This window comes from Triticum urartu, chromosome 7A (assembly GCF_056163025.1).
Source record: "Triticum urartu cultivar PI428250 chromosome 7A, HENAU_Tu73, whole genome shotgun sequence".
In the NCBI taxonomy this organism is placed as follows: domain Eukaryota; kingdom Viridiplantae; phylum Streptophyta; class Magnoliopsida; order Poales; family Poaceae; genus Triticum; species Triticum urartu.
The window spans coordinates 649335538-649347706 of NC_141879.1; the positions used below are offsets into that span (position 1 = coordinate 649335538).

General features: G+C 46.0%; 1 protein-coding gene across 7 annotated transcripts; it reads left to right on the top strand.

Moving 5' to 3' along the window:
* The first annotated feature begins 7454 nt into the window (after positions 1–7454).
* LOC125528068 (transcription initiation factor TFIID subunit 7) lies at positions 7455–11224 on the top strand. Of its 7 annotated transcripts, none has more exons than XM_048692584.2 (6): positions 7457–7822; positions 8581–8734; positions 9922–10055; positions 10125–10244; positions 10345–10416; positions 10811–11224. In XM_048692584.2, exons 2-6 carry the CDS (start codon positions 8608–8610, stop codon positions 11009–11011), a joined length of 654 nt encoding a protein of 217 aa, XP_048548541.1. In that variant the 5' UTR covers positions 7457–7822; positions 8581–8607; the 3' UTR covers positions 11012–11224. The 7 variants fall into 7 exon arrangements, with proteins under 7 accessions (XP_087393577.1, XP_087393578.1, XP_087393580.1 ...); XM_087537455.1 differs by having other exon boundaries at positions 10345–10405; positions 10814–11224; XM_048692585.2 differs by having other exon boundaries at positions 7460–7822; positions 10345–10405.
* The last annotated feature ends 945 nt before the right edge of the window (positions 11225–12169 follow it).

The window sequence follows — 12169 nt, forward strand, 5'->3', positions numbered from 1 at the left end:
ACTGGCCAGACCGTTGCCGGACTTGGTTCTTCGGGGCTGGCAGAACCTTGGACCCTGTAACAGGGAAGTGCATTTGGACGAACGATCAAATGGACATACCAGTCAGGAAGCTTAAGCAGTATATCGAAGCAGCGCAGCAAGGGACATTCTTTCCAGACAGAGAGAACGACGAGCTCACAATGGCCCTCGGGAATCCTGAGCACCCTGGACGGACACGAGGCACGCCAGGCTCCATTCCGTGGAAGGTTGGGTTTCCGGACGCAGGCAGTTACAAATCCCATGAGAGGAGGAAAAAAGTGCAGCAGACCCAAATGCAGGCGCTGCAAGCAAGGGTACAAGCGATAGAGGAACGAGAAGCAAATCGCAGCAAACGTACTGCCGAAGCTTCCCCCGAAGCTACCCCGCCATCTCAGCGGAGAAGCAGCGTGGCTTCCACCGAGCTGCTTCAGCCGGAGCATGCCTTGACGGCTCCTACCAGCTATCCTGTGGATGCTGTCACGGAGTCTCAAAATTGCCACCTTATGACGCAATGGATGAATTTGAAGGTCAAGGCAGCTGTTGGCTCTGTTTATCCTACTGAACCCGGCGCAACTTTTCACTGCCGGCCAATTCCAGAAGGATATGCTAGGGTGATGGTGGATGAAATAACGGAGGGATTTGAGGACCTCCAGCTTGACCACCCTACCGGTGAAGGGGAGACTAGGCTGGGGTCTGCTCTGAAGACTCCATGCCTATGGCGGAAGGAGCTCATCAACCTTCCGAACTGGATGCCTCCGCCTCCTCCTCCTCCTCCGGCAAGTCAGGGCACTCCGCCTCCTCCTCCTCCGGCGAGTCAGGGCACTCCGCCTCCTCCACCGCCTCCTCCTCTGGCGAGTGACGATCAGGGCACTCGACCGGCTCCTTCTCCAGCGCGTGGCGGCACTCCGCCTCCTTCTCCGCCTGCGCCGGCGCGCCCGAGCAGCCAGCCTCCTCCTTCTCCGCCTCGTCAGCAAGGGCGGAAGAGACCTGCCGCCGCTCCGGCTGCTCCGGCGCGTCGTAGTCCTACTCCTCCGCCTTGTAAGCAAGTAAAGAAGACAACCGCTCCGTCTGCTTGGCCAGCGTCTAGCAGTACAGCCAGAGGCGGGAGGACATACAGATTCGGTCCTTCTCTGAAGACTCCAGAGAAGTTACCATACGAGAGGACCCCGGAGGAGAACGCCGAGATCGCACGAACCGAAGTGGATGACTGGTTTCAAGGGTTGAAAGCAAAGAGACATCCACTTCCGGAGGAGAAGGTAGATCCGGTGAAAGCGAAGCGCACTCTGGCTGCCCTGACAAAACCACCCAAGTCTCCGCCGAAAGGAAACTATGAGCGCATTATTGGAAAGGAATTTGCCGAAGCGGAGCGGTCGGGAAGTACTGTCAGTGATCAAAGGCTGAAAGAACGACGAGCTGGGAAACAAATTGCCCAGCTCGGCGAACAAGCGAAGCAATCGTGCCCCCCGCTCAAGGTGCCTAGCCACAACGTCGCTAATGATCCGAGGATGGTGCCCGGTTATAGCAATCTTGCAGATTACCTGCCCGACGATGTACATTATGAACCCATGGAGGTGCAGATACAAAGATACGAGTACGGGAAGCCTCTCGTCAAAGATGAAAGATCTCTATCAACGATGATGCGAAGATTGCATGATTGGTACTTGAAAATCTGCAGAGACTCTGGGGGGAGGAGTACTTTGTATGTGAAAGTTAAAAAGGAGCATGACCTCGTTGGAATTGAACTGTTGCCTGTTCCATTTGAGGAGTTCTATCAGTTTTTCAATCAATTGGCCCTCGATAAAACAACGGTCGCCTGCTACTGTCTGTAAGTAGTACTACTTCTGTCATTAAGTCTCTCTATATAGCTCAGCTCTTTCATTGCATGTATTTATAATCATCCTCACTATATTATGCAGATTGAAGATCGCCGAATTGAAGAAAAGACAAGTCGGTGATATTGGGTTCATTAACACATATCTCATAGATGCAACTCAGGTTAAATTTCATGCCGCAGCTACCGAGGCCAACTTGCTACGATCGTTGGTAATAAATGAAAACAAAGATATAATACTCTTTCCTTACAACTTCAAGTGAGTGTTACTATCTTGTGCGTATTCGGTTTCCCTTATATATTAGTCAAGGTTATAGTAATGTAATTGATGAATTATGCATACGTGTGCAGTTTCCACTATATTCTCCTAGAGATTAAGCTTGAGCAGGGACTAGTAACCGTCTTAGAGTCAAGACGAAAAGATCCCCAGGACTATGTGGACATGACTCAAATACTCGAGAAGTAAGTTAAATCGATCATTATCCACCATATCAGCAACTTTATTCATTTCCTGATATATCAAGTAATTGTTTTCTTTGTCCGGCAGGGTTTGGAGAAAATTCACCAGAAAAGCTCCGGGACTGCCGAAGGAGCTGCAATTTAGACACCCGAAAGTAAGTACTATAGTAGCATGTTCCGCGCATCTACTAATCATTCAAGCGCTAGTTTCATCAATACCATTTGGCATTCTTGCTTATCAGTTTGATTGACCTCTATTTCTTGTAAAGTGGTTGTGGCAGGAACAAGGGAATGATTTCTGTGGATACTACGTTTGCGAGTCCATCCGCCACACGACCTGTGAGCGGGGCTACACTGATGAACAATATGAAGTACGTAAATAACAACATTCACAATTTTATTTTATTACCATCATTTGTATTGAGTTTCATTCATATATATATATGTATTGACCCCCTTCTTTAAATTAGATATTTCGGAAGCGGGATGAACTCCTGGCACCAGCTCGCATGCGAGCAATTCAAGAGGAATTGGCGGCATTCTTTCTTGACCACGTGATCCCTGAAGACGGAGAATTCTATGTGGACCCTGAGTCCGTATGATTATATTTGTAAGAGATAATTATTGTATATATGTAGCCGGTAGTGTCGGATAGATATACGAGAACTTGTTGTTCGACCAATCTCTCGGAGAAGGAGAGGTGGTCGATATCACTTCTCTCTGTATGCATATATGTTCATGACGATCTTCTGTTTCCTTCGTTTGCTTACTAGCTAGCTAGCGTGTCTAGTCCTCTCTATACGTATGTATAGTACGTAGCGTCGACCAAGCACGGACATAAGAGAGGGCACTTCTCTCTATTAATTATAGCTAGCTAACACAATATATGAAACACCTAAATTAACCCCCCAAAACCCCCAAACCCCCCCCCCCCTTTCAAAAAAAACAAAAACCCCAACCACAGAAATGCTGACGCGTGGATGCCTATTGGTCCCGGTTGGTGCCACCAACCGGGACCAAAGGGTCTCCTGCCTGGGCTCCGCGCACAGGGCACGTGGAGGTCCATCTGTCCCGGTTCTGGATTGAACCAGGACTAAAGGGACAGGGCATTAGTACCGACCCTTTAGTCCCGGTTCCAGAACCGGGCCCTTACGAATCGGGACAACAGACCCTTTTTCTACTAGTGATAGTTTGCTAAAGTGGTAATACAGGCAGGCCAAACCAGCTATCAAACAATGTACTCCACTGTCTGACAGGGTGGACTCATGGGCCCATCCTAGCCTGAATCAACCACAGACCTTCTTTTCCATACTGCTTAGTAATTTCAGTATAGGTTACTGGGTCCCTTGTGCCATGGAAAACCAGTGTGGAAGTGCCCCTGCAGACATTTTATCACTGTCGTCGCCACAAACGACGCCCACTACTCATCTATCTACGTTTCTCGGCATGCTGCCATCATCTATGTCAAACATTGTGACCAGCTCGAGCGCTCATTGTGAGGCGTGGCACCGCGTCGCAGAGGTGACGAAATTCCTTGTGTTTGAATATTTCCCCAAGTCTCATATTCCCAAATCCCAAATGCATTTCATATTTTCTGTTACTTTCGTTTGCCCTGCATCCCTCTTGGCCTATATGATACCAGCAGAAATGTGTATCAACTCGTAGCTTGCGGCTCCATGAGTGCCAATGGAGCAATATATATGCACCCATGATTCATGGTTGGGTGTTGTTTGTGCACAGTTTCACATCTATTGTTTCATGCCATAACTATTGGTCTAGTGAGTAGAGTTCGTACATGTGGACCCTCCAGGACTTTTCTATTTTCTTCCATGTGCAAGTAAATGCAAATCAGCAGTTTCAGAAGAAATTGGTATGATCCTCCATGATGAAGAAGGCTTGATCGTCTTCGCGTCGTGCCACCATCAAAACTGATTCTGAACTGGCAACCAACATGATCCAGCAGCTGGAGATTAATTGGTCCCCGACGGCCTCTATTATCGGCGAGACATAAATTCTTCTTGCACAAGACAAACAGTACTTCATTGGCACATTTCGCCGAGCAGGAAACAGCGTTGCTCATCGCCTAGCTCAAATAGGTCACCATGAAATGCAAACAATTAGGCTGAGGTTTGGTCTTCATGAGATTCCTTTGCCGTACGATTGAATCACCATGAAATCTCTTTTACCCCACAAAAAAAAGGTTAAAGGAAGTGAGAAAAAAATAAGAAGGCTCTCTGCTAGAAAGTACTTAGAACATCTCTAACCGATCCCCTAAAATTTAGAGGAGAATACAGTCAAGTATCCTTTAGCTTATATTTGGCTCATGCATTTCGCCGAACACTTGCAATGTAGCACACACAACACACATGCACGCTAGAAGGTGGCTCTCGATCGTGTGGCCTCGTGTCACAGAGCCGACCAATGGCAGTACCTAGCGGCAAGGCGACCACTGCGGTGCCGAGACCGTCTGTACCAATGCTCCTGTTTAAATAAATGGTGAGCATCTTTGGCAGCGCCGACGATTGGATAGTACCACCTCGCCATCGTCCAAGAACAGATCCCCGGTGACCGTGCCATCCTCCAAAAGCACAAGCAGGAGGTGGAACACACTCCGGCACATGCGACATCATCTGGACACGACGAAGCGGAGCTCCTCTTGCACCTGCATTTCGATCACTACCCGGAGCTGCTATCCGGGAGGCGGTGGAGTGCAACCGAGTGTCGATGATGGGGCCGACGGGAGGAGAGCCGTCAAGCTAGAGACAAGGAGGAGGGGCGTCGCCTGGGCCGGCGACGATGGAAAGAACAAAAAATATTTAAAAAAATATTGCCGAAATCCCACCGAAATCTGGCGGTAGGAGTTTGGCGGGGCTGCGGGTGCCAGCGGTGGCGTGTGGTGGCCACTGGCCAGTGGAGGCAAGGAGGGCGGCGCCGGAATGGATGCGGTCCAGCGGCGCATAGCGTAGGAAAGAATGGAGGCAAAAAAATATAATCCATGGGTGGGCGGATGGGTATATTTAAGGGCCACCGAGGATAAATTATCCCCATCTAACCATTATAAGGGATCGGTTAGATGCCTAGAAGAGAAAAACATAATTTATTCTGTTCTAGCCGATTATGGAGGATTGGTTAGAGATGCTCTTTGCTTGAACAGGCAAGGGAAATGGTCATCAATTGTAAGAAGGCTTTGCTAAATAGTTTGATGTGTTGCAATGTCAGTGGTGAAACTTGTGTATTAACGTCCTATTATGAATTCTGAATCGATATTATGTCTAAGTATTTTCTGAATCACATTTCCGTGTTAAATGTATAAAACGCAGTGACAAGTATACCAGGAGATCTAGCGAGGTCTCTACTGTAGAGCAACCACACTGTTTGTTTTGTTGTCACTTTAACAACATACACAAACTCAAATATTGTATTGGCTTGGCCACATCGGCAACATCTGTCGCTACTCCTATCCACTTGATGAGATGGTGTCGATAGTCCAAGCCTAATATACCAAATAGACTTCGCATCAAAGCCTAACATCTAAAGCCGGAGGCCTCAACCAAGCCACAATGCCGGGTCTGGGGCACACATTGGTTCGGTGCACTCTCAGAGGCGGCGGCCGCCATCTTCCACCGGTCCATCTTCAGAACAGGAACAGACGCATCGACCTTGCTAGGCCTGCCGTCAATGCCACCATGACGCCAGACAACGGCACCCTCCTAGGCGAGTCCGTCGACCCGCATCAGACACCGAGACTCCACTGCGCCACGTCGTCAAGATTCGCCACCGTCGATGTGGACTCGACCACTGGGCCCTTCCAGTTAGCACCTGCTTCAAAACAATGCCCCGAGGAGGGAGAACGACATTGAAGATGCCCTCATCGTCCGATCCGGGAAGACCCAGTTCTAGGCCCCCCGAGCATCCCGAACGTGGTGCTGCGACCTGTAACAATGATGCCTCGAGAAGAGAACGACGTCATAGACGCCGCTATCGTTCGTCATGACTGTAGTCCCTTTCGCGAAAGTCACGGCTTTTCTTCCGCGAGAGGCACGGTTGTGCTTTAGCAAGAGTCATGGCCGTGCCTTTCGGAAATGAAAAAAACGCGTTTTTTGTTTTTTTTTCTTTCGCGAGAGTCACGGTTTTGCTTCCGTGAGAGTCACGGTTGTACTTTCGCGAGAGTCACGGCCGTGCCTCTCGGAAAGGGAAAAATAAAACGCGTTTTTTGTTGTTTTTTTTCTTTCGGGAGAGTCACGGTTTTGCTTCCGTGAGAGGCACGGTTGTGCTTTCGCGAAAGTCACGGCCGTGCCTCTCGGAAAGGGAAAAAATACGCGTTTTTCTGTTTTTTTTTCTTTCGCGAGAGTCACGGTTTTGTTTTCGCGAAAGGCACGATTGTGCTTTCGCGAGAGTCACGGCCGTGCCTCTCGAAAACGAAAAAAAAACGCGTTTTTTGTTTTTTTTCCTTCCACGAGAGTCACGGTTTTGCTTCCACGAGAGGCACGGTTGTGATTTCACGAGAGGCACGGACATGCCCCTTTCGGAAAGAGAAAAAAACCATGCTTCTGGTCCGGTTTTTTCGCCCGATTTTTTTCATCCGGTTTTTTCATGAAAAAAAGTTCATCAAAACCTATCAACATGGGATCTAGTTTTGAAGATCTCGACGCGAGAAATCCAACGGTGAAAACGGTTCGAGATTTGGACGCACGGTTTAAGAGATAAAACGTTTTGAATAAACGGATCTACGAAAAAAAAGAAAAATCCCAGGTTGCAACAAGTGGCGCGCTGCATGTGCGCCACTTGTCACGACCTGGAAAAGTGTAGTGATTTCGAGGAAGAAGAGGGTTGATGTGTGGGCCTCATTTGTAATAACAGTCAAAGTTAACTGTCAATCTGACTTGTGGGCCCATCACGTCAGAAAGGCGTTTAGAAGAGGCAAATCGGGCATTTTCCCCGACATGGTAGTTTTTAGTTACGGATTAGAAAAAAAATGATAGTTTTGGCATAAATTCGTAAGATGATAGTTTCTGGGCATGTTTGCATGAAATGTGGTAGTTTTTGGTTAAATACTCCTGCCAGCGCTTCCAGTTCCAGGCTTATTGCTGGGCCTAATTTCCATGGGCCGAGAACCTAGGCTGAGAGAGAGAGACAGAAAATTTCCTCTAAAAAATCTAAAAAAGAGGGGAAAAGGAAACGCACGAGCAGAGCTCGTCGTCTTGGGCGTGGCGGTGCTCTGCTCCATCGATCCCCACCCCACCCAAATCGGAGCCACGCTCGCCTGTGGGATCCTCCTCCACCACCGCCCTAATTCCTCCCTCCAAGCCTCCTCTCCATCCCGGACCTCCGCCACTGCGGAGTGGCTGGCCGGGGACTCTTGGCGCCGGAGACGGGAGCGGGGCATCGCCGGCGACCGGAGAGGAGAGTCGAGGGGAGGCTCGCGCTTCGGAAACGGTCGTCTTCGCCGTCGTCCCGGAGCCGTGGGCGCACGCGCGGCGGAGCTAGGGGAGGCCCCGGCCAGGGGCCACTGCGGTAAGCGGGCGACTGTACTGACACACCACTGCAAATCTGAGGACTTGTACGGATAGCTGTAGGTATGTGTCTATAGGTTCTAGGGTTACAGGGGCGCAGGGGGAAGCTATTGCAATAAAAGAGAAATACTTAGTAAATTGATTTTGTGTGTGTTTTTAGACTTGTTGAGTTCGGTGGAATTGAGGTAGTTGGAAAGGTAAATCCAAGAAACACATGATAACTGTAGGTGACTTTCCAAATCTTTTGAAAATTGCCGTATTAAAGAACTTGAAGTTCGAGGAAAGCCCTGTAAATTTTGCGATACTTGTGGGTGACCTGCAAGAAAATATGTTTGCTAAGTGATACACATTTTTGCAGAGAAGTATTAATGTAGATTTATGTATTTGCACCACACCATGTAAAGATAGATTTTAACCAACCATGTAACTTCATTCTCATGAGAATAAAGTAAGGAGAACTCTAATTTCAGTAGTAAGTCCATTGTGATATAATATCCAGCAAAACTGGCCTACTTTAACAAAAACTGGGCTGCAAATGCTCTAGGATTGCTGTCACCAGACCATTCAATGTTCCATCGACCTTCCAAGTAGGGTGATCTGAAAAGTGAAACATATTTTAATGAATGAGGATCAACGAAATGCCTGTACAACAGAACTACTTTATTTAGAAATGATGATGTGAATTCTTCTCTAGGACAAACAGACAAAAGGGTAGAGGTAGCTATCATTCGAGCTTACGTGTGTTGGAATCTTGTACAGAGTTCGGTTCCCCACGGTGTAATTGCCATGGATGAGCAGTTCATCCTCCGTGTGCCCCCTTCTGTGGCAGAGCAGATCGAGCGTCTTATGAACGAATCTGCTGCCGGCTCATCCTCCAACCCCGAGGATGCCTCCCTCGACCTCTCCTTCTCAGGTGACCCCCGCCTCTCTTCATCTTTGCCCCGCAAATTCTACTTCCTGTTTTCGCGGCAAATTGTTGTAGAGTGGTAGAACTGTGGATCTGAGGAGCAACCGAGACAGGGTATTTCTCAGAGAATACACTGAAACAGAGACGGACATTTGTTAGATAGTTTGCTGGCGGAGCAGCATGCCAGCATGCGGTTTGACGAACTACTAACTGGTATTGGAGTACCCTGCCCTAGCGATATGCCGATATCTAGCACTACTGACTCTCATCATGGTACTCCCTCCGTCCCAAAATTCTTGTCTTAGATTTGTCTAAATACGGATGTATCAGGTCACGTTTTAGTATTAGGTACATCCGTATCTAGACAAATATAAGACAAGAATTTTGGGACGGAGGGAGTATATCGGTATGTGTTAAGTGTTCTTGGTAGTTTGGAGCGAACAGCCCATCGCTGGCCGGCCGGCGATTACACGCTTCATTGTGCTATCTCCTATCTGAAACATGAATAAAGTGAACCATGATTAGCACTGTATTTGTTGATGCCCTAGATTTGCACTGATAGGTTGGAATGTGTTCTTAGCAGATTAGTCTGTTGTAACTGTCTCATTAACACAATTCAAATGAGCGTTGCTCACGCAGATTAAATAGATAATTGAAGTATCACCATATCACAAAACTCCACACCTGTGTTGTTTCTTTGTAGCTCAACAGTTGCTGCATTCTAGATATTTATCTGCGGATGAGATGAGATCAGTTTGAAGATCTCACTTAACTGTTTTCTGTGTTTGTTTTCCCTTTTCCACAAGTCACTGGGATTGCATTTTTTGGCTCAGATGTGCTCAACTTGCCTTATTTATAACCAGTCTATATTGGCAACAAAAAAGAAACTTGGGTCAGTAAATATATGATTCTGAAAATCTTAGGCTTTTTCATAGTGGCATGCCAGGCTCTTACTAGACAACCTCTGTAGTTATACCCTTCAAATGCTGATAAATTAATTCATGCCAAACTTTAGATGTAGCATTGTGTAGGTGCATATTCAGTTTATGCGTTTCATTTCCTGAAATTACAACGCAATGGTCTCTCTTGGTTTTTGAGAATACAACTTACTATAGTAGTATATAATTGTTATCAGGACTGATCTTTACTTAATCTTTATCGCCTTCTGGTTGATGGTATTTTTCCTCCTACAGATGATGGAAGAAGTGGCACATTTATGATTGGTAACCAGAGCTTTCCTGCATCTCTCTTGGATCTCCCAACTGTTGTGGAGTCATATAAGACATATGATGATTCATTCTTAGTTAAAGCTGCTGATATTGGTCAGGTAAAAGTGAAGGTTTTCGTGTATATCTCATTAATTTGTAGGCCTTATAATCATTTTAAACTGGAACAGATGGTAATGGTAAGAGAAGATGTTGATCCTGCTCCAGAAGAAGTTGAATACAAGCATGGACTTACTCCTCCAATGAGGGATGCACGTAGGCGACGTTATCGCAGAGAGCCTGACTTGAATGTATATATGAATTGACTACTCTTCAGCTATAGTTTTTTCATGTTGATTGAAATATACTGTTAATCAGGATGCTAAAGTTTGCATGCACTCATTTTTGCAGGCAGAGCTTGTTCACCGAGTTGAGAAGGATCTTATAAGTATTATGCATGGAGTGTCTGTCAGTATCCTTTTGGTCCGTGAGATATGCAAAATGTTTCACCTTATTGCAATGGAATAAATGGCAGTAATTTGTTTCTTTCTGTACTGTTTGGTTGGTAGTTTTGCACTTCCATTGTCTCATCATCAACTTCCTAATGCACAAACTGCTTGCCCTTCACTTTAGAAATCATTATGTCTATATGTACTTCCCTTGTTGATAAAGATAATGTTGTGAATCTCCTAATCATGCCATTATAGTGATTGCGTATAGATGTTTCCAAACCTAACCTTGTTAAAAGATCGATACTGATGTCATAGGTTTTGTATCATGATTGCATTGTGTTCATTGGTCAAACCATCATAGAAAGGAAATCTCGCCATTTGTATGCCAACCTGTCTACGTATAAACTTCTTTAACTTGTTTGTAGAAGGTGGTGAAGGTGGGGGTGGTGAAGGTGGTGACCGCAAGAAAGCTGCACCAGCTCCTGCACCCAAGCCAGACGCTCAAGAGCCTGCTGCAAATGGCGAAGAAGCTGAGCCTGAGAGGAGTGACTCTGACGATTCGGAGAACTGAAGTGGACCAGAATAGATACTGCAGCTGCCGTTGGCCGCGCAGTCTGGTGAATTAAGCGATTCAGATCAGAGAAAGTGTATTTTTACCAAGCAAGGGCGCTTGTTGTCTTTTTAGGACCTATTGGTTATCATCTGAATAATATAGGAGTGTGCGACTTTGCACCATGGTGGAAGAGGTCATAAGGGTGATTGTAACTGCTGCTATTTCCTGAATTTTGCACTCCAGTTCGGTTACTTCCAACGACGAATTTGATGAGATATCACCATAATTTTAGTCTAGCCAATGCGCGAGAAGATATAGGGCAGCTCAGGGTGATATGCGAAGAATTTTTTCTTTTTTTACACAAATGGTCCATCACTACTTTTGGTACAACTCTGATAGATTTGATTTATCTTTTGGAAATATTCTGATGTCTGCAATAGTAGCATGTGCATATAAGTAACCATTCTCCTGATTTACCGGTATGTGGAATCTCTGTTATCTCTATAAGTAAGTTCATAACATTGCCCTGCGTATGTTTTTCTTGTATATTCATTGTACTTCTGAGCATGTTCTCTTATGTTTTAAGTTGTATTAAAAATCATGCAAATTTCTGTAGATAGTGTGGCTGTTTGTACCTCATCAGCGAATTGCTTTGCAAAATGATCTTGATTTGCACTCTTTCCTCCTATAGCCTTGTAGTGCTGCCATGAAGCAAAGCGGAACTAGGTGGTTGAAAAGTGCCTGCAGAGGCCAAGCTTTTCCACATCTCAAAAAAATCTGAAAAAAGTGTTCATCTGGACATATATTTGTACTCACTCCGTTCGGAATTACTCGTCTAAGAAATGAATGTATCTAGATGTATTTTAGTTATAGATACATCCATTTTTGTGACAAGTAATTCCGAACGGAGGTAGTAGTATGCATGTATAAAATTTTATGAACATATATAGTCATATGTGATGTACACAAAAACACAAATACACAGATTAAAATAGGTCTTTTCTTTGTTGTATTTGGGGTCAGATATTTGTCTTTCTTCTGTAGCATGCAAATAATTAAACTAGTTTTTTTGAACATCAGTACAGACGCAAGCGCTCATATACACGCGCATACACTCATCCCTATAAACGCACACACGCACACCCTACCCCTATAAGCACCTCCGAAAGACTGAACTGGCATATCATCTTGAGATTTACGAAGTCACCGTAGGCACTTTATCGTCTCCTCC